The sequence below is a fragment of the Bufo bufo genome, chromosome 3 (assembly GCF_905171765.1).
Source record: "Bufo bufo chromosome 3, aBufBuf1.1, whole genome shotgun sequence".
NCBI classification, from domain to species: Eukaryota; Metazoa; Chordata; class Amphibia; order Anura; family Bufonidae; genus Bufo; species Bufo bufo.
Window position 1 is genome coordinate 93,390,419 of NC_053391.1, and position 22,717 is coordinate 93,413,135.

The 22,717-nt window shown below is 43.3% G+C and overlaps 1 protein-coding gene across 4 annotated transcripts in view; it reads right to left on the bottom strand.

Annotated features, from left to right (window-relative positions):
* The window catches only part of CTPS2 (CTP synthase 2), a 305,004-nt gene that overhangs the window by 214,178 nt on the left and 68,109 nt on the right, over positions 1-22,717 (bottom strand). For all 4 annotated transcript variants that reach the window (XR_005777445.1, XM_040423329.1, XM_040423328.1 and 1 more), the window contains exon 9: positions 6,360-6,511. Coding sequence is in view for 3 of the 4 variants with exons in the window: in XM_040423329.1 (XP_040279263.1) it covers positions 6,360-6,511 (152 nt within the window). In the remaining variant the exon portion in view is untranslated. The remainder of the gene's footprint in view (positions 1-6,359; positions 6,512-22,717) is intronic.

The following is a 22,717-nucleotide window of genomic DNA, read 5'->3' on the forward strand; positions in this document are numbered from 1 at the left end:
CGCATATAACTATTTTGCATAAAGAAGGGAAGGACCCGGAAGAATGCGGTAGCTATCGACCCATTTCCCTCCTTAATACGGACCTGAAGTGGTGGGCGAAGCTTTTGAGTCAACGCATATCAAAACTGCTCCCAGGCCTAATAGGGGAAGAGCAGGTGGGTTTTGTGCCGGGGCGGGAGGGTAGACACAACGTCAGTAGAGTACTGCATTCCATATTTTTAGCTAAAGAAAGAAGGTCCCCACTTTTACTCTTAGGGAAAGATGCTGAAAAGGCGTTCGACAGAGTTAATTGGCTTTTCATGAAATCCTGCTTAGTTGCATTTGGCTTTCCCTTACAAATCATTGACGCAATTTTTTCACTGTACCCCCCTCGGCCAAAGTACTGGTTAATGGAACTCTGTCGAACGCCTTTCAGATTAGAAACGGAACTAGACAGGGATGCCCCCTTTCCCCCGCCCTGTTCGTTTTGACTTTAGAGACACTTCTCTTGAAATTTAGACAATCCCCCAACATTAAAGGATTAAGAATAGATGACGTACATCATAAGATGGTGGCGTTTGCCGACGACCTTCTACTGATGATAACGAACCCAGAAGAAGCTATGCCTCATGTCCTGGAGATTTTTAAGAAATTTGGAAGTGTCTCTAATTTTTTAATTAATATGGGGAAGTCTGAAGCTTTAGGAGTCTCACTGGACCCTGCTAAAAAGAGACATTTAGAAGCCTCGACCCCCTTTAAATGGCCCTCTGAAGCTTTAAAATATTTAGGGATAATGATACCGGCTAAACCAGCTTGCCTCTTTAAACTTAATTATATCCCCTTATTAAATTAAATAAAAACGTTTCTCTCTAAACCCTCGATGCCTAACCTCTCTTGGTTGGGGAGAAAAAATGTTTGACGACGTACACTCACCTAAAGAATTATTAGGAACACCATACTAATACGGTGTTGGACCCCCTTTTGCCTTCAGAACTGCCTTAATTCTACGTGGCATTGATTCCACAAGGTGCTGATAGCATTCTTTAGAAATATTGGCCCATATTGATAGGATAGCATCTTGCAGTTGATGGAGATTTGAGGGATGCACATCCAGGGCACGAAGCTCCCGTTCCACCACATCCCAAAGCTCTATTGGGTTGAGATCTGGTGACTGTGGGGGCCATTTTAGTACAGTGAACTCATTGTTATGTTCAAGAAACCAATTTGAAATGATTTGAGCTTTGTGACATGGTGCATTATCCTGCTGGAAGTAGCCATCAGAGGATGGATACATGTTCTCATTCTGTTTACGCCAAATTCAGACTTTACCATTTCAATGTCTCAACAGAAATCGAGACTCATCAGACCAGGCAACATTTTTCCAGTCTTCAACAGTCCAATTTTGGTGAGCTTGTGCAAATTGTAGCCTCTTTTTCCTATTTGTAGTGGAGATGAGTGGTACCCGGTGGGGTCTTCTGCTGTTGTAGCCCATCTGCCTCAAGGTTGTGCGTGTTGTGGCTTCACAAATGCTTTGCTGCATACCTCGGTTGTAACGAGTGGTTATTTCAGTCAACGTTGCTCTTCTATCAGCTTGAATCAGTCGGTCCATTCTCCTCTGACCTCTAGCATCCACAAGGCATTTTTGCCCACAGGACTGCCGCATACTGGATGTTTTTCCCTTTTCACACCATTCTTTGTTAACCCTAGAAATGGTTGTGCGTGAAAATCCCAGTAACTGAGCAGATTGTGAAATACTCAGACCGGCCCGTCTGGCACCAACAACCATGCCACGCTCAAAATTGCTTAAATAACCTCTCTTTCCCATTCTGACATTCAGTTTGGAGTTCAGGAGATTGTCTTGACCAGGACCACCCCCCTAAATGCATCGAAGCAACTGCCATGTGATTGGTTGACTAGATAATTGCATTAATGAGAAATAGAACAGGTGTTCCTAATAATTCTTTAGGTGAGTGTATATTCTTCCTCAGGTTATGTATACATTCAGGGCTCTTCCAATCCCTGTCCCAAAACTATTTCTGAATAAACTTAAAACACTTATGGGTAGATTTCTCTGGGCAGATAAAAGAGCCAGACTCTCTTTTTCGCTTTTAACCAGACGTAGAAAACAAGGTGGTATCTCCCTCCCGGACTTGTCTTCGTATATTCAGGCTATCCACCTGGAAAGATGGTTGGCCCTGTCCAGGCCGCAACCTCTCCCACTGCATATATCTCTAGAAAGGGCTCTATTAGGAGTGAATCAAGAACACCTTCTGTGGAGACACAGTAGCAAGATCCCCAATAGACAAGCAGTTAAGAGTGAGATTACGAGGTGTACCATTATGCACTGCAATGCTTCCCCAGCTCTCAACATTTGTGGAAAACGTCTTTCACCCATAATACCCCTTCCGCTACTGCCACATATACTCTCCACTAATCCACTTAAACGGTCTAGGGTTTGGAGATCTGTTCATAATCTCAGATTGGGCGACCTAGCTAGAATTCCCCCGAACTCTGACTATTATTCTGCCCTTACTGGAAACCCTGCAGTTGCAATAAATATGATCCAGAAATGGGACTTTGAAAGCACATGTGCCAAATTTTCAAGGTCTTTGCACCTTCCCCTTCCAGATCCTACCTGGCTGGAGAATTATGTCCTTCTCCCTTCCATTCCCCCAAAGTGCCTTTCTTTAATCTATAGACAATTACTAGCTGGGAGGGACCAGCAGACCCCAGCTTATTTGAGGGAATGGGAGAGAGAACTGAATATCACAATTGATGATCCAGATAAAGCATTTATACTTTCTCATTCCCATGGACCCCCCCACTTTGACCATGTGGTATGATAAAATGAATCTTATGTGTCGAATGGAGGAATTGGCAGGGTGGGAGAACAACAACAGGAGTGTGTTCCTTAAAACTTTGCAACCTTGGCTTATGCACATGGAGGAGAAATATGCCCAGGCCAAGGGTTAGTCCACCTGCTGCCCCCTTTCCACAAATCTGGTGTTGTGGATTTTGCATTCCCCAATTGTTCACATTTCTTATACCCAAGAGGTTAACGGTTTATATGTGACAGGTCTATGATCGAATGTTTGATATCCTGACTGACATGTATTTTTTCCCCCTATGTTCTTATTGTTTAATGTTATCGTTGTCTGTCCTCTAATTTTGCTTTAAACAATATGGAACGAGATCCTTGGGGGGCCTTGGGTCTCTTAGCCAAATTTCCACCCAGGGCCTATGATTAAAGTAGCATGATTGGAAGAGTTAGTAGACTCTAGCGTAAAGTTTTGGCCACAAGTGTCCCTTACCTGCGGCTTGGGGTTCCCGGTGCCCCTCAAGTTGGTCTTATCTCCATCTTGATTGATTATCAGAGTGGTGACTTATTGATGATTATACATGCTTTAATCTCTGATGTACTTACATGTGCTGTGTATGTCTTTGTGTGAAAATCATGACATAAATAAAGATTAAAAAAAAAATATATGTTTTGAGGAGACTGTGAGAATCAGGTCTTTATGGTCGAATTACTGCAAAGAAACCACTACTTAGGAACAACAAGATGACAAGAATTATAATGACCCCAGGCTATGAAAGGGCTATTTGACCTCCAAAATCACCCAACCTTAACCCAACTAGGATAGTTTGGGTTGATTTGGACTGCAGAGTGAAGAAAAAGCAGCCAACAAGTACTCCAGATTGCTGTAAAACCATTCCAGGTGACCACCTCATGAAGTTGATTAAGAGAATGCCAAGTGTGTGCAAAACTGTCATAAAAGCAAAAGGAAGCTACTGAAGAAGCTACTGAAGAAATATAAATCATATTCTGGTTTAACACTTTTTTTCTCACTAACTCACTACTTAATTTCATATGTGTTTCTTCATTGTTTTCACATTTTCTATATGAATCTACAATGTGGAAAATTAAAAATAAATAAATAAATAAGAAAAACCATGGAATTAAACTGTGTCCAAACTTTTGACTAGTTTTGTATGTGTGTGTATACAGCTGAAACCAGACGTTTACATACACTATATAAAATGACACATATGCATGTTTTGAAATCAGAATAAACATTTCCTGTTTTTGGTCAATTAGGATTACCATAATTATTATTATTTGCCAAATGCCAGAATAATGAGAGAGAGAGAGAGAGAATGTTTTAAGGCATTTTTATTACTTTCTGCAATGTCAAAAGTTTACATACACTATGATTACTATGCCTTTAAACAATTCTGGACTGCCCATATGATGATGTCATGTGTTTAGGAGCTTCTGTTAGGTTTGTTGGCAACATCTGAGTTAATTAGAGACACATCTGTGAATGTATTTAAATGCACAACTGAAATACACTGCTTCTTTGTGTAGCATCATGGGAAAGTCTAAAGAAATCAGCCAAGATATCAGGAAGAGACTTGTGGACTTGCACAAGTCTGGCTCAACTTTGGGTGCAATTTCAAGATACCTGAAGGTGCCTCGTTCATCTGTACAAACAATTATATGCAAGTACAAACAAGATGGGAATGTCCAGCCATCATACCGAAGGAGACAGGTTCTGTGTTCCAGAGATGAAAGTGCTTTGGTCCGACATGTGCATATCAACCCAAGAACAAAAGCAAAAGACCTTATAAAGATGATGGCAGAAGCTGGTAAGATTGCGTCAATATCCACAGTGAAACAAGTACTGTATCAACATGGGATGAAAGGCCACTCTGCCAGGAAGAGGCCATTACTCCAAAAGAAACATAAAAAAAAGCCAGATTAATGTTTGCAAATGCACACAGGAACAAAGACCTTATTTTTGGAGACATGGCCTGTGGTCTGACAAAACTTAAATTTAACTTTTTGGCCATAATGACCATCGTTACGTTTGGAGAAAAAAGGAAGAAGCTTGAAAGCCTAAGAACACCATCCCAACTGTGAAACACGGGGGTGACAGCATCATGTTGTGGGGTTGTTTTGCTGCAGGAGGGATTGTTCACTTCACAAAATAAATGGCATCATGAGGAAAGAAGATTATGTGGAAATACTGAAGCAACATCTCAAGACATCAGCCAGGAGGTTAAAGCTTGGGCGGAAATGGGTCTTCCAAATGGACAATGACCCGAAGCATACTGCCAAACTGGTTACAAAGTGGCTTAAGGATAACAAAGTCAATGTTTTGGAGTGGCCTTCACAAAGCCCTGATCTCAATCCTATTGAAAACTTATGGGCAAAGCTGAAAAGGCAGGTGCGAGCAAGGCGACCAACAAACATGGCTCAGTTACACCAGTTTTGTCAGGAGGAATGGGCCCAAATTCGGACCAACTATTGAGAGAAGCTGGTGGAAGGATATCCAAAACGTTTGACCCAAGTCATACGGTTTAAGGGCAATGGTACCAAATATTAATGAGACGTATGTAAACTTTTGACTTTGCAGAAAGTAATAAAAATGCCTTAAAACATTCTCTCTCTCTCTCATAATTCTGGCATTTGGCAAATAATAATAATTATGGTAATCCTAATTCACCAAAAACAGGAAAGGTTTATTCTGATTTCATGTCAGATATTGAGAAAAACATGTGTATGTGTCTTTTTATATAGTGTATGTAAACTTCTGGTTTCAACTGTATGTATTGTGACGATCAGCTCAAATGGTGACTTCAGATATAGTTCAAACAATAGTCTTTTTATTTTGTCCAAAACGGATTCAACAAATACTCGCTTACTTCAGCATGTAAACACAAAAAAAACACAGTCCATGTGAAGTGGTCTGACTCACAGTCCTCTGTAGATCCTGGTTTCCACCACCAACTTGAGGGGGAAAAGACTTGGCAATAGCAGGCTTTTCCGCTGAAACACTCCACACAGCTGTACTCCCAGTCTATCACACTTCCAGACTAGGAACCACACCCCTAGCTCTCTCGGGCTTTCTAGCTTATATAGGCCAGCCAAAACCTGGTCTGGATACGTGGCAGTAGTCATCCCACCCTGCTCTTTGACTACTGCAATGAAACCAGGCCCGGATCAGCCAGCAGCTAAACTACTACTAACAAGTGTCAGTAACCTACGGTTACTGACAAAACGTTACCGGTTCATTTCACAGAAGCCAGGCACCTTGGTGACACGTATTTATCATCTACTATGGCACCTTGTGCCTTCTCACAGTATATATTTGTATATTTTCGGTTCAGAGTGTGTGCTTGTGTATGTGAATCAATGAGTGGTTAGACCAATTAAAATTTTTGCTAGACCAGTTTTTAATTTTTGCAATTACTGTTCATTTTCTGTTTACTATTTTAGGTTTCTATTTTTGATTATGCTGTTGTTATTGGGCGATGTTATGCTTATGTTATTATCATAAAATAAATACAGAAGTGAGCAGTGTGGACTACTTTACCTGTCAGACATTCTTTTCCATTTCAGAAGCTGCACAGTGGGCTTATCATCCACAGGAAGGTTCAATCTGTGTTTAAAATACGTAATAATTCCTTGTTCCTCTAATAAAATGGGGACACGGTATGTAGAAGACACGTCATGAATGAAAATGACCTGAAAAGAAAGTTTTACACTGAGAAGACAAGAATAATATATCTATATAGTTTCTAATGGAGTTATGACAGGTCTGTAGGTGATATCTAAGACTATGGAGTAAAATTTTATAGATAGTACCATTGCTCCCTCTCATACAGTCCTGATCAAAAGTTTAAGACCACTTGAAAAATGGCAAAAAATCATATTTTACATTGTTGGATCTTAACAAGGTTCCAAGTAGAGCTTCAACATGCAACAATAAGAAATGAGAGTGAGACAAATCATTTTTTGAGCATTCAATTAATTGAAAATAACGATTAAACTGAAACAGGCTGTTTTTCAGCTGATCAAAAGTTTAGGACCACATGCCTTTAAAAGGCCAAATCTGTGCAAAGATGTGGATTCATTGTCATTTTCTGTCAGGTAGTCACACGTGATGGCAAAGGCAAAAAAACTCTCCCTTTTTGAACGTGGTCGGGTTGTTGAACTGCAAACCAGTGTCTCTCACAGCGCGCTATCGCTGCTGAGGTGGGACGCAGTAAGACAGTCATTTGGAATTTCTTAAATGATCCTGAGGGTTATGGAACAAAAAGGTCAAGTGGAAGACCCTTTAAGGTGAGCACCTCTATTTGTTAAACAATTCAGTTTGTTCTGAACATACTACCCTATTGTGCTCCCGCCACCCCTCTTTCTTTTGTCTCTATGTTCCCCTCCTGACCGAGGGGAATTTAGATTCGCCCGTGGTTACATAGGCCTATCCATTAGGAGCAAAATGGATTATGCTTGAAACCGAATGGAACAGCGGGAACGCTTGATTATTCAATGTACAAGAAGCACCACTGAACATCATGTCAATCTGAACCAGGAACCAAATGCAAGTATTGACGAAAAAACTCTACTAACTTTATTTCATGATTTAGAGAAACTTGTCAGATGAAATACAACATCAACTTGATGCCAGTTTTCTTGAGATTTATCTTAAGGAGAACATTGTCCCCCGTGGTCTGAGACTACGGTTTGGGAATTCCTTCAAGGAGGATACTGACTTCTGTAAAGAATGGGACAATTATTTGCTTGAATGTGCAAAAGGACTCATCACCAGACTGATATATAAAAGGCGGTCATTATACTTGGAATGTGGTTGGAAAATATCTGAATGCCACAATATAATTTCTAAATATAAAATCACACACGGCCTTCACCAAATTCGATCGGCTCATTACATCTAGGATACTATCGGTCGAAAAAGATACACTATATAAAAAGAGCAATAAACTCCATAGAGACAGACAGGATTTTGCCACCAATAACATAAAACACTGGTTGAAACCTGATATGTCTAGGCATATAACAGACAATCATATCAAACCACACTCAGCTATTCCTATTCCAGAGGACAATACCATAGAAAACATCAATACACCGCATCTGACTGCACACCCTCACAGTGATAGTGGAGCCCAGATCCAACCTCCCCCTGTTCATAAACAAGAACACAAATACAAAAAATTTCACAAACCCTGGGTGTCATATTCTAACCGAAATAGATCCAATTACAATGAAGCGTCATATTCCCAAGGCAGTAGATCAAACAAGTTCTTTAGACCACAGACCCATTATACACCGAAATACAATAGAATACCAGTTGACAAGACACCAACTTTAAATCCTGACCAGCACACATCCCATAGTGTCTGCCATACCCCCATTGGTAGATCCAAGCACACTAATGGTCCACTTAAGGACATAGTCACTCAGGAATCCCCAGTTTCTGTATTTCAGACTCCTTTACTTACTCCAGACTCCTTAACTTACTACAACCATCACTACACTAACTCTTACCTCTCCGTCCTCAATGTTTTCCACTGAAATACTTAATACATGTGGTCCACTCAATCTACCACCCACTGAGTTTTCTATTCATCCCGATCAACATCCTTCAGTTTCATCCAACTCTCCCACTCCCTCAGCTTGTTCTGATTTGGAGATTGACTCTCTCCTTACCATCCATGTGAGTACCTCTCCACCAACAACTTCACACTTGGGCTTGTCGCAAACTGAATATAATATACCTGCCAGTGCATCTTCCACCACTTCTGACAATATCCATACAAACCAACATAACGGTTCACCGGCTATAGAATCTTCTACAACTGGCCCCATTACATCCATGGTATCTTTTTTAGATCTCCCTCCTATCATCCATCCCACAACCGTCCATTCCATTCCAAAAAATCCAAAAACCACCAATATAGCCAATTTTTTTCGCCCACTAGGCCACAAATCTGTAAAAAGAAAAAACCAAGGAGAGGCTGTAGAGCAGGTCAACGCAAAAAGAAGAATCCCCACCCCTCGCAGCCAATATTGATTCCCAAACCAGATACATCCCCTCTTTCTCATGGCATTTTTAACCTGTCCAGTCATGTACTGACACCAAATGAGGTTGCGGTATTATCCAAAGGACTTTCCTTCTGCCCCACTAGCAAACTTAAAGAATTTGATCTCTTTCTCGATTGGAATCGGTATATCAAGAAACTTACCCTCAAAAGGCACTTCAAGATAAAAGAAAATTCCAACACTGGGCCGAGACTAGAGCCAAATACTATATCCCCGGACATGGAACAAATTATAGCTTTACCCTCTGGTTTAAAACCACCATCTACCTTTTACCCCATCCACCATAAGGGGAATTTCCTTGACACTTTTTATTCTGTGATTTCAAATGATTTTAGGGATATCAACTATAAACCAGAAATAAGGCAAAACATGAAACTATCAGATAAATTAGCCCTAAAGAAGCTACAATCAGATACCGACCTAATTATTAGAAATGCCGATAGGGGGGGGGGGGGGGCATTGTCATCCAGAACCGTGAAGATTATGTGAAGGAAGCTCTAAATATTCTATCCAACGATAAATACTATCTACCCCTTGACTGTGACCCCTCTGAAGCACACATAGAAGAATTTCAGACTCTAATTAAATCCGCAGATCTTTGTCTAAATAAGAAAGAGAGGGAATATATTATGGTGAAAGAATCCGCACCAGCTATTTTTTACCATCTTCCTAAGATCCACAAGGACATCCAGAACCCGCCGGGTAGACCCATAATATCAGGAGTCTCTTCCCTCACCCGGAATTTGTCACACTATATTGACATCTACCTACAGAAACATGTTCTCAATCTAAAATCCCATCTGAGACACTCTGCATCCCTCATTACTCTACTTAAAGACATTAAGTGATTGGATGGCTATTATTGGGTGACTTTGGATGTTTCGGCACTATATTCGAACATCTCCCACGACTTGGGCATGAAGTGTACATCCAGTTTTTTAGATATTGATTCAGAAATGCCTGCTACACAAAAGGCATTTATTATGAGGGGCATTGAATTTATACTTACGCATAACGTGTTCACATTCCAAAATGACATTTACAAACAAATACGTTTTGGGGGCATTTGAGGAGGAATTCATATACCACTCAAGCTTCTGGGCCAACAACAATATTGTCTTTTTCCGCAGATATATCGACGATCTGATTTTCATTTGGAATAGGGACCCAGCATCTATTGATAAGTTCATTTCTTACCTTAACACCAATGACTGGTGAATCTCTTTCACTGGCACATACGACAATGAAAAAAACTGAGTTTCTGGATCTAGAAATTTTTATTCAGGACAGTAAAATAAATACACGCACCTTTTTCAAAAAGGTCGATAGCAATAGCTATCTAGATTTCAAGAGCACACACTATAGGAAATGGAAGGTGAACATCCCCTTCAGTCAATTCAAATGACTTCGATGAAATTGTACTCGTGAAGATGACTTCAACCAACAGTGTGATACTCTGACCTCCAGGTTCACTCAAAAAGGCTATCCCCCTAATATTATTTCTGGCGCAAGAGCAAAGGCAACAGAACTCACCCAAGATGAATGTCTGATTCCAGCCTCTAAAAAGAAGAAAGATAACAGCAACGAGAAATACAGTTGCAATTTTATATGTAACTGAATCCTGTTACATATCATATTTAGAAACAAGATTCCACTGTCCCCAAAGGCAGCTCTGAGTGCGGACACAAAAGATGTCTATGCTGCTCCAGTATATGCCAAACATCCATTTTTTACAGTCGAGTTAGCAGGGAGTCATTCCCCATTATGAGCAGCCTAAACTGTGAATCCAGCCACGTCATATATATCTTAGAATGTCCGTGCCATCTGCAGTATGTGGGGCGCACGATTCAAACACTGCGGAATAGACCGAATACACATAGATCAAAGATTAAGAAAAAATACCGGAAACACAGTGTATCCAGACACGCTGCAGAACATCATGAAGGTAGTTCAGCCGGATTCAAGGTGACCCCAATTGAACAAATTCCAAGTCACCTATATAAAGATACCCAGTACATTAGACGTAGGGAAATGTACTGGATCTTTAAGTTGAATAGTCTGAATCCATATGGCCTTAACGAAGCTTTTGAGATCAATTTATAAAAAGCCTAGAACCAGTATTTGATATATATTCCCCCTCTTCCCCCCCTCCCCCACCTTTTGGGTTTTTAGATAATAATTTTATTAGTTAATTTTATTCATCATCACTGAGGGCATATTCAATTTATTTTATATTCATTTTATATCTATTATAACACTACTAACATGTATTGTATATCTATTTATTACTATTTTTTTACTTTTTTACAAATATATGTATGTTTATTTATATATTTTTATATATATTTTTATATACTATATGATTAGTGGTTCATCTTCAGAGGCGTTTTAGCATGAATGTATACACTTAATTATTTATTTATTCAGTAATTTATTCAGTGCTGGTGTGGCCTCACCTTGTATAATTACATACTGGACCCCCAGATATTTGCTACTGTCCCGTTCCACATCACAATATCGCGCTGAGTGGGATGTTCCCTGGGCACTGCGCTCTGTTATGCCACATAGAAGCGTCTCTGCAGTCATGGATACCGGCCATGTGATCGCGAGTCTAGCGATCACATGACCGGGCGGCCCTGAGAGGAGTTACAGGGGAGCAGAGCGCATGCGCCAAGCGCTCACCGAATACAGCAGCCGCCCTGCCCCATCACATGATCGCAGTGTAGCGGTCATGTGACCTTAGTTTACCGGCCGCATTATATACAGTATAGTTCTTTATAATCGCTGACTCATTATCGGTATTGTCCCACCAATGCATCACTAGCAACAACCAACTATATATATACTGAGGTTTAAAAGTTAAAAAGCTTTATTCTAATATGTGACATTATACCTGGGGCTAGCCCCTCCCATCTGTGGGCAGCCCCCAGGTAATTTGTTCTTTGGCGGTTTTTTAATCTATATAAACCTGTATTTTACTACTAGCTATTGTGACCACCTGTTAACCTGATGAAGGGGACAGTTTGAGCCCCGAAACGCGTTGTTCTACACATCTTTTAATTATGATGTAAATAAAGAAGATTCACCTACAAGAGACGTATTGGAACCTGTGATTTTGCGCCTGATCAGAACCTTTTTACTACAAGCACCCTTTGGGGGATTGGGCACCCGATCCCAAAGACACTTCTGCGGCTGCATTCACGGATCCTAAAGATTTATATATATCTACATATCTACAATAGAGTTGTGTCTATTATTGCATAACCCTTTAAGGTGAGCACCTGTCACGGCCACGGTTTTGGTCGTGACTCCTTGGGAGTCGCATACAGTTGCCCGCGGTTTTGGTTGTTGTGTCAACCGCAGCTGAGGCATTATGTAGTTGGCCTCGGTGCGGTTGCCGCGGGCAACAGCCTTGTGTGCGGTTCCCGGGGAGTTGTTTTGGATGCACGTTTGTATGTCTGGTGTGCACTGTGTTTTATGTTTGTGTGCGCACGGACATCATTCCCCGCACTGTGGTTACCCGTGGCAACCTTAGGTGGTATTATGCACATGTGGTGGCAGTGTCCCGGCCTTCGGGCTGACTCCCTGGACACGTGTGCCACCCATGTCGTTGCTTGCAGCAACGGCCACAGTGTGATCTGTTGGACACTTTTCCTTTTTGTGAGTTTCCCTTCTGTGGTGTGTGTAGGGTTAACTCCCTTCCCAGTGTGTGTGTGATGTCACTGGGTGTGTCCTTCCTTTGGGTGTGGCCACTTTGGGCCTATATAACCTCTCTCTGTGGCAGGGCTCAGGAGGTTGCTTCAGCATGCTTGCTGATAGCAGCCTCCTGTGTTTTTCCATCTGCCTGTGAGAGCCACCACTGTGGTCATAGATTTAAGTTAAGGTTTTATGTATGCCTATCTCTTTATGTGTGTGTTGTAGCAAGTTTGTCTGTTGGGATTTTCATATGTCTTTGTGCAGCATAACGGTTCTGGATCCCTGCCTGTTTAGGGATCCAGTCAGCAGGGCTGTGGCAGGTTGCTGAATGTCTGTTCACCTGCCATTTCCGTATTGCTGTTTCTGTTCCCCTTTTCCCAACAGCTTGGCCGTTGAGGCTCCTGCTCCTCCGTGTCAAGGAGGAGTAGGTTGCCTTACCCAGCTCCTAGCTCAGGGATCTGCGGAGGGTAAGATAGGGCTCCGAGGTTCCGGCGCATGGGCCCTCCTACCTTAAAGGTCGGCCCATGCAGGTTAGGAGTTAGGGTCAGGGTAGGGACGCTGTAGGAGGTGACCTGCTCCCTGTCCTGTGGCTTCATGGCCGAGTAGCTACTTCAACACCTGGCACCTCACGGCTGAGGGTTTCCCCCATCCTCAGCCGTGACAGTATGACCACAGCGGCATCTCATGTGGCGCTTTTCCCTCGAAAGAGGGTAAAGCATGCACCGCTATCTACGGATGGGGTGCATGCGCGTTCTCCGGAGGGAGAGCGTTATGGGGTTTTCACCATTTACGGCGCGGTGAGTGGCATTCCCCGCCATTCCTTGCTCACCGTTGTCCGTGTTGGTGTCCCCTTTGTTTGTCTTTCCCCTCCCCCCCTCCCATTGTTTTCTAAGCCTCACCAACCTTCCCCTTTTTTGTTGGGAGGGGCTTTGAGGGGTGGGAGTATGTTCCCTCGAAAGAGGGTGAAGCATGTATCGCCGTCTGCGGAAGGGGTACATGCGCGCTCTTCGGAGGGAGAGCGTTCTGGGGGTTTCGCCTCTGACGGCGCGGTGAGTGGCGTTTCCCCGCCATCATCGTTGCCTCGTTTTGGCGTTCCCCCTGATTTTTAGAACACGTGGTGTTTGTTTGGTATGCGGTATGCATACCTTCGAAAGAGGGTGCAGCATGCAGTGCCATACCCTTGTGGCCTGCATGCGCGTTCTCCGGAGGGAGAACGTCCCGGGGGGATCATCCTTAGCGGCACGGTTGGTGGCTATTCCCCGCCACCGTACTTTCCGTGTCCATGGTCCCTCGTGCCTCTCCATGTTCCCATCTCTGGTCGTTTGCTGGCAGCACTCCGTAAGTAGTCCAGCTGTGTGCTGGTTAGGGGTGTCTGCTGGCAGCGACTGGAGTGGGGACGTGTGTGGAGAGTCCCTTCGTCCATCTCTCAGTGGTTCTTTCCCCTTTGTTGCTGGTGCGGGCTGCAGTCCTCGTCGGACTGGCTAGTGTGAGCCGGGAGAGGATGCAGCTGACAGCGACCCCTTTTTAGAACCGGCACTGAGAGTGGACGTCCCCTTCTCCTTTCCCCTTGTCTGAGTCCCTCACGTATTTTTTTTTGGTGGGGGGGCTTTGAGGGGTGGGAGTGTCACGGCCACGGTTTTGGTCGTGACTCCTTGGGAGTCGCATACAGTTGCCCGCGGTTTTGGTTGTTGTGTCAACCGCAGCTGAGGCATTATGTAGTTGGCCTCGGTGCGGTTGCCGCGGACAACAGCCTTGTGTGCGGTTCCCAGGGAGTTGTTTTGGATGCACGTTTGTATGTCTGGTGTGCACTGTGTTTTATGTTTGTGTGCGCACGGACATCATTCCCCGCACTGTGGTTACCCGTGGCAACCTTAGGTGGTATTATGTACATGTGGTGGCAGTGTCCCGGCCTTCGGGCTGACTCCCTGGACACGTGTGCCACCCATGTCGTTGCTTGCGGCAACGGCCACAGTGTGATCTGTTGGACACTTTTCCTTTTTGTGAGTTTCCCTTCTGTGGTGTGTGTGGGGTTAACTCCCTTCCCAGTGTGTGTGTGATGTCACTGGGTGTGTCCTTCCTTTGGGTGTGGCCACTTTGGGCCTATATAACCTCTCTCTGTGGCAGGGCTCAGGAGGTTGCTTCTGCATGCTTGCTGATAGCAGCCTCCTGTGTTTTTCCATCTGCCTGTGAGAGCCACCACTGTGGTCATAGATTTAAGTTAGGGTTTTATGTATGCCTATCTCTTTATGTGTGTGTTGTAGCAAGTTTGTCTGTTGGGATTTTCATATGTCTTTGTGCAGCATAACGGTTCTGGATCCCTGCCTGTTTAGGGATCCAGTCAGCAGGGCTGTGGCAGGTTGCTGAATGTCTGTTCACCTGCCATTTCCGTATTGCTGTTTCTGTTCCCCTTTTCCCAACAGCTTGGCCGTTGAGGCTCCTGCTCCTCCGTGTCAAGGAGGAGTAGGTTGCCTTACCCAGCTCCTAGCTCAGGGATCTGCGGAGGGTAAGATAGGGCTCCGAGGTTCCGGCGCATGGGCCCTCCTACCTTAAAGGTCGGCCCATGCAGGTTAGGAGTTAGGGTCAGGGTAGGGACGCTGTAGGAGGTGACCTGCTCCCTGTCCTGTGGCTTCATGGCCGAGTAGCTACTTCAACACCTGGCACCTCACGGCTGAGGGTTTCCCCCATCCTCAGCCGTGACAGCACCTCTATTTGTTAAACAATTCAGTTTGTTCTGAACATACTACCCTATTGTGCGCCCCCCACCCCTCTTTCTTTTGTCTCTACGTTCCCCTCCTGACCGAGGGGAATTTAGATTCGCCCGTGGTTACCAAGTCGAATAAAATGGGGACACGGTATGTAGAAGACACGTCATGAATGAAAATGACCTGAAAAGAAAGTTTTACACTGAGAAGACAAGAATAATATATCTATATAGTTTCTGATGGAGTTATGACAGGTCTGTAGGTGATATCTAAGACTATGGAGTGAAGTTTTATAGATAGTACCATTGCTCCCTCTCATACAGTCCTGATCAAAAGTTTAAGACCACTTGAAAAATGGCAAAAAATCATATTTTACATTGTTGGATCTTAACAAGGTTCCAAGTAGAGCTTCAACATGCAACAAGAAGAAATGAGAGTGAGACAAAACATTTTTTGAGCATTTAATTAATTGAAAATAATGATTAAACTGAAACAGGCTGTTTTTCAGCTGATCAAAAGTTTAGGACCACATGCCTTTAAAAGGCCAAATCTGTGCAAAGATGTGGATTCATTGTCATTTTCTGTCAGATAGTCACAAGTTGTGATGGCAAAGGCAAAAAAACGCTCCCTTTTTGAACGTTGTCTTTTTGTTGAACTGCATAAGCAGGGTCTCTCACAGCGCGCCATCGCTGCTGAGGGGGGACGCAGTAAGACAGTCATTTGGAATTTCTTAAATGATCCTGAGGGTTATGGAACAAAAAAGTTAAGTGGAAGACCCCAAAAAATTTCACCAGCACTGAGTCGGAGGATCCAATTTGCTGTCCGTCAAGACACTGGACGATCCTCGACCCAAATTAAGGCCCTTACTGGTGCTGACTGCAGCCCCATAACCATCAGACGGCATCTGAGACTGAAGGGCTTCAAAAACAAAAAACGTCTTCAAAGACCTCGTCTCCTTGAACGCCACAGAACTGCTCGAGACTTTGCAAGAGAGCACCAAACATGGGAGCACCAAACTGATGAGAAAAAATTTAACCTTGATGGTCCTGATGGTTTCCAACGTTACTGGCATGACAAGCAGATCCCACCTGAGATGTTTTCTACGCGCCACAGTGGAGCGGGCGCCATAATGGTCTGGGGTGCTTTTTCCTTCAGTGGAACAATGGAGCTTCAGGAAGTGCAGGGGCGTCAAATGGCCACTGGCTATGTCCAGATGTTGCAGAGAGCATTCCTCATGACTGAGGGCCCTCGTCTGTGCGGTAACGACTGGGTTTTTCAACAGGACAACGCTACAGTACACAATGCCCACAGGACAAGGGACTTCTTCCAGGAGAATAACATCACTCTTTTGGCCCATCCTGCATGTTCCCCTGATCTAAATCCAATTGAGAACCTTTGGTGATGGATGGCAAGGGAAGTTTACAAAAATGGACAACAGTTACAGACAGTAGATGGCCTTCGTGCGGCCGTCTTCACCACTTGGAGAAATGTTCCCAAGTGATCAACAATAACAGCGGAGCTACTCATTACTGAGTTCATGTTTGGAAGTTGGATTTCTGTTTTGGGGGGGTTTAGTTTTTTTTTGGAGGTGTGGTCCTAAACTTTTGATCAGCTGAAAAACAGCCTGTTTCAGTTTATTCTTTGCTTTCATTAAATTGAATGCTCAAAAAAAATTTTGTCTCACTCCCATTTCTTCTTGTTGCATGTTGAAGCTCTACTTGGAACCTTGTTAAGATCCAGCCATGCTAAATATTATTTTTTTGCCATTTTTCAAGTGGTCTTAAACTACTGATCAGGACTGTATGTTAGTGCAAATTATGATATCCAATACACTTAAAGGAAGTAAGCTACTACACATGTTCCTTTAATAATGAGCATCTAGTAAACGTTATTTCTTAAAAGGGCCTGTCCAGGGAGAGAAGTACAAAAATGAGGTCCAAGGTACAGTCAGGTCCATAAATATTGGGACATGGACACAATTCAAACATTTTGGGCTCTATACACCACCACAATGGATTTGAAATTAAACGAACAAGATGTGCTTTAACTGCAGACACTCAGCTTTAATTTGAGGGTATTTACATCCATATCAGGTGAACGGTGTAGGAATTACAACAGTTTGCATATGTGCCTCCCACTTGTTGAGGAACCAAAAGTAATGGGACAATTGGCTTCTCAGCTGTTCCATGGTCAGGTGTGTGTTATTCCCTCATTATCCCAATTACAATGAGCAGATAAAAGGTCCAGAGTTCATTTCAAGCGTGCTATTTGCATTTGGAATCTGTTGCTGTCAACTCTCAAGATGAGATCCAAAGAGCTGTCACTATCAGTGAAGCAAGCCATCATTAGGCTGAAAAAACATAACAAACCAATCAGAGAGATAGCAAAAACATTAGGCGTGGCCAAAACAACTGTTTGGAACATTCTTAAAAAGAAGGAACGCACCGGTGAGCTCAGCAACACCAAAAGACCCGGAAGACCACGGAAAACAACTGTGGTGGATGACCGAAGAATTATTTCCCTGGTGAAGAAAACACCCTTCACAACAGTTGGCCAGATCAAGAACACTCTCCAGGAGGTAGGTGTATGTGTGTCAAAGTCAACAATCAAGAGAAGACTTCACCAGAGTGAATACAGAGGGTTCACCACAAGATGTAAACCATTGGTGAGCCTCAAAAACAGGAAGGCCAGATTAGAGTTTGCCAAACAACATCTAAAAAAGCCTTCACAGTTCTGGAACAACATCCTATGGACAGATGAGACCAAGATCAACTTGTACCAGAGTGATGGGAAGAGAAGAGTATGGAGAAGGAAAGGAACTGCTCATGATCCTAAGCATACCACCTCATCAGTGAAGCATGGTGGTGGTAGTATCATGGCGTGGGCATGTATGGCTGCCAATGGAACTGGTTCTTTTGTATTTATTGATGATGTGACTGCTGACAAAAGCAGCAGGATGAATTCTTAAGTGTTTCGGGCAATATTATCTGCTCATATTCAGCCAAATGCTTCAGAACTCATTGGATGTCGCTTCACAGTGCAGATGGACAATTACCCAAAGCATACTGCAAAAGCAACCAAAGAGTTTTTTAAAGGAAAGAAGTGGAATGTTATGCAATGGCCAAGTCAATCACCTGACCTGAATCCGATTGAGCATGCATTTCACTTGCTGAAGACAAAACTGAAGGGAAAATGCCCCAAGAACAAGCAGGAACTGAAGACAGTTGCAGTAGAGGCCTGGCAGAGCATCACCAGGGATGAAACCCAGTGTCTGGTGATGTCTATGCTTTCCAGACTTCAGGCTGTAATTGACTGCAAAGGATTTGCAGCCAAGTATTAAAAAGTGAAAGTTTGATTTATGATTATTATTCTGTCCCATTACTTTTGGTTCCTTAACAAGTGGGAGGCACATATGCAAACTGTTGTAATTCCTACACCGTTCACCTGATTTGGATGTAAATACCCTCAAATTAAAGCTGACAGTCTGCAGTTAAAGCACATCTTGTTCGTTTCATTTCAAATCCATTGTGGTGGTTTATAGAGCAAAAAAGGTTAGAATTGTGTCGATGTCCCAATATTTATGGACCTGACTGTATAAAGATTGATTAAATCATATCTATCCCTTATTGGTAGGGTAGAAGAAAACATTGAACAGCTGGATTGTTCTGACTTTTTTATTGCTCCAGTGCATCTAATACACAAGATGAAACAACTCTGAAAACAGTCTTTTCCACAGTTTTTAGACTAGACACAAATCCTATAGTCATGTTTCCTGTTCTTCCATCCGTCTCCTCTTCTTGCTAACCTACAGACCATAAAAGAGAGGGCTGATGGAGTGCAACGTCACAAGACTGCAGAGATCAGACTACACAGGATTTTTTTGTAGTCTGTTACCCTGGAGACACATAGGTCTGGATGGGAGTTGTATGAAGTCTACCTGCAAAGCTGCATCTATTTTTTGGTAAATTGCTGCTCTACTAAAGGTACTTTTACACCTACCAATAATCAGTCCAATTCGGGGATAAGCATTTGAACAAACATTCATTCTTGTTATTTGACCTGTGTGCTCGTTAATCAGGTGAGCCTGTCTTTCAGCCAGCACCTAAAATGGTGGTTTCTGTTTCCAGGGAGCACCAAGTATGCTACTCTGGGTTTATGGTCAATGTATATGTGTAATCTAGGGGTACTCTTTCTCATTACAGAGTGCTTAGTATGCATAGAATGTGCGGCAAGTATTGTAGGTCAGGCAACTCCCCTCTGGGTTTCTGGGATGCTAGCAGATATAAGATGTGTTCGTTTTTATATATTTTTCTACAAACCCAGAGGAGAGTTGACTGACTTAGGGCTCTTTCACACTTGCGTTATTGTCTTCCGCCATAGAGTTCCGTCGTCGGGGCTCTATGCCGGAAGAATCCTGATCAGGATTATCCTAATGCATTCTGAATGGAGAGAAATCCGTTCAGGATGCATCAGGATGTCTTCAGTTCCGGAACGGAACGTTTTTTGGCCGGAGAAAATACCGCAGCATGCTGCGCTTTTTGCTCCGGCCAAAAATCCGGAACACTTGCCGCAAGGCCGGATCCGGAATTAATGCCCATTGAAAGGCATTGATCCGGATCCGGCCTTAAGCTAAACGTCGTTTCGGCGCATTGCCGCATCCGACATTTAGCTTTTTCAGAGTGGTTACCATGGCTGCCGGGACGCTAAAGTCCTGGCAGCCATGGTAAAGTGTAGTGGGGAGCGGGGAGCAGTGTACTTACCGTCCGTGCGGCTCCCCGGGCGCTCCAGAGTGACGTCAGGGCGCCCCAAGCGCATGGATCACGTGATCACATGGATCACGTCATCCATGCGCATGGGGCGCTCTGACGTCATTCTGGAGCGCCCGGGGAGCCGCACGGACTGTAAGTATACCGCTCCCCCGCTCCCCACTACTACTATGGCAACCAGGACTTTAATAGCGTCCTGGGTGCCATAGTAACACTGAACGCATTTGGAAGACGGTTCCGTCTTCAAATGCTTTCAGTACACTTGCGTTTTTCCGGATCCGGAGTGTAATTCCGGCAAGTGGAGTACACGCCGGATCCGGACAACGCAAGTGTGAAAGAGGCCTTACAATATTCCTCATGGATACTTGTCGTCCTCCATAAGGAGAAATTGTACTCCAACCAAGGCCTCTCAGGCAGCCAAGCAAATTTTCTTTGCTCAATGCTGTTGAAGACAAAGACACTCAGTTTTCCTTTCCTTTTGGAACAGAGACTAGCTTACGTGTCTCTTTCCCAGAAATGCATGATGTAAAGATACAAGCACAGCAATAGATTAAAAAAATCTTAGGAAAAACATAGAAACATAGAATGTGTCGGCAGATAAGAACCATTTGGCCCATCTAGTCTGCCCAATATACTGAATACTATGGATAGCCCCCGGCCCTATCTTATATGAAGGATGGCCTTATGCCTATCCCATGCATGCTTAAACTCCTTCACTGTATTTGCAGCTACCACTTCTGCAGGAAGGCTATTCCATGCATCCACTACTCTCTCAGTAAAGTAATACTTCCTGATATTACTTTTAAACCTTTGCCCCTCTAATTTATAACTATGTCCTCTTGTAGCAGTTTTTCTTCTTGTAAATCTTCTCTCCTCTTTTACCTTGTTGATTCCCTTTATGTATTTAGCAGTTTCTCTCATATCCCCTCTGTCTCGTCTTTCTTCCAAGCTATACATGTTAAGGTCCTTTAATCTTTCCTGGTAAGTTTTATCCTGCAATCCATGAACCAGTTTAGTAGCTCTTCTCTGAACTCTCTCCAAAGGATCAATATCCTTCTGGAGATATGGTCTCCAGTACTGCGCACAATACTCCAGATGAGGTCTCACTAGTGCTCTGTAGAGCGGCATGAGCACCTCCCTCTTTCTACTGGTAATGCCTCTCCCTATACACCCAAGCATTCTGCTAGCATTTCCTGCTGCTCTATGACATTGTCTGCCTACCTTTAAGTCTTCTGAAAAGCACTGACTGAACAGTTTGATGCAAAAACCAGGGGAAAAAATTATTGAGAAAAAGCTAAATTGATTCTTATTTTCTAAAAATTTTCAAAAAATTTGAAGGAATTTGTTCATCTCTAAGGCTACTTTCACGCTTGCGTTGAAAAACGTTTCCTTTAGCCCCCACGCATTCTGAATGGAAAGAGATTTGTTCAGGATGCATCAGGATGTCTTCCGTTCAGGCAGGATTCCATGTTGTGACCGGACACAAAACCGCTTCTGGCGCTGAAAATAAGGCTACTTTCACATGTCATGGATCTGCAAAAATGCTTCTGTTACAATAATACAACCGCATGCATCCATCATGAACAGATCCAGTTATATTATGTCTTATATAGCCATGACGGATCCGACATGAACACCATTGAAAGTCAATGGGGGACGGATCCGTTTTCTATTGTGTCAAATTGTGTCAGAGAAAACGGATCCGTCCCCATTGACTTACATTGTGTGTCAGGACGGATCTGTGTTGGCCTGCACCACATCGCGGACAGAAAAACGCTGCTTGCAGCATTATTTTGTCCACGATGGGGACGCAACCAAATGGAACGGAATGCATTCTGCTGCATTTCGTTTCCATCAGTTTTGTCCCCGTTGACAATGAATGGGGACAAAACTGAAGGTCTCTCCTATGACGGATCTCAATAGCGGAAGTGAAAACGCTAGTGTGAAAATAGCCTGATGTAAGTCAATGGTGACTAATACGTTTTTTTAGGAGCCTAAAAAACAGGATCACCCGTTGACTTTCAATGTACAGGGTGGGCCATTTATATGGATACACCTTAATAAAATGGGAATGGTTGGTGATATTAACTTCCTGTTTGTGGCACATTAGTATATGTGAGGGGGGAAACTTTTCAAGATGGGTGGTGACCATGGCGGCCATTTTGAAGTCGGCCATTTTGAATCCAACTTTTGTTTTTTCAATAGGAAGAGGGTCATGTGACACATCGAACTTATTGGGAATTTCATACGAAAAACAATGGTGTGCTTGGTTTTAACGTAACTTTATTCCTTCATGAGTTATTTACAAGTTTCTCTTTGTTTACAGCCATTGACATGTCGCCGAGGTTAACACGTGAGGAGCAGATAGAAATTGTGTTGATGTCTGGTGAACGCAGTAACCGGGTCATTGCAGCAGATTTCAATGCAAGACACCCTACGAGACCACCCATCTCCCATGCTACAGTTAGCAAACTGCTTGCTAAGTTTCGTGAAACTGGTTCAGTGTTGGATTTGCCAAAATGTGGACGCATGAAATCTGTCTCTAATGAAGAAACATCAGTGGCTGTCCTAGCTTCATTCAGCAAGAGCCCACAGCGTAGCATTCGCCGCATGTCACTGGAGAGTGGCATTAGTCGAACATCCCTTCGGCGGATATTAGCTAC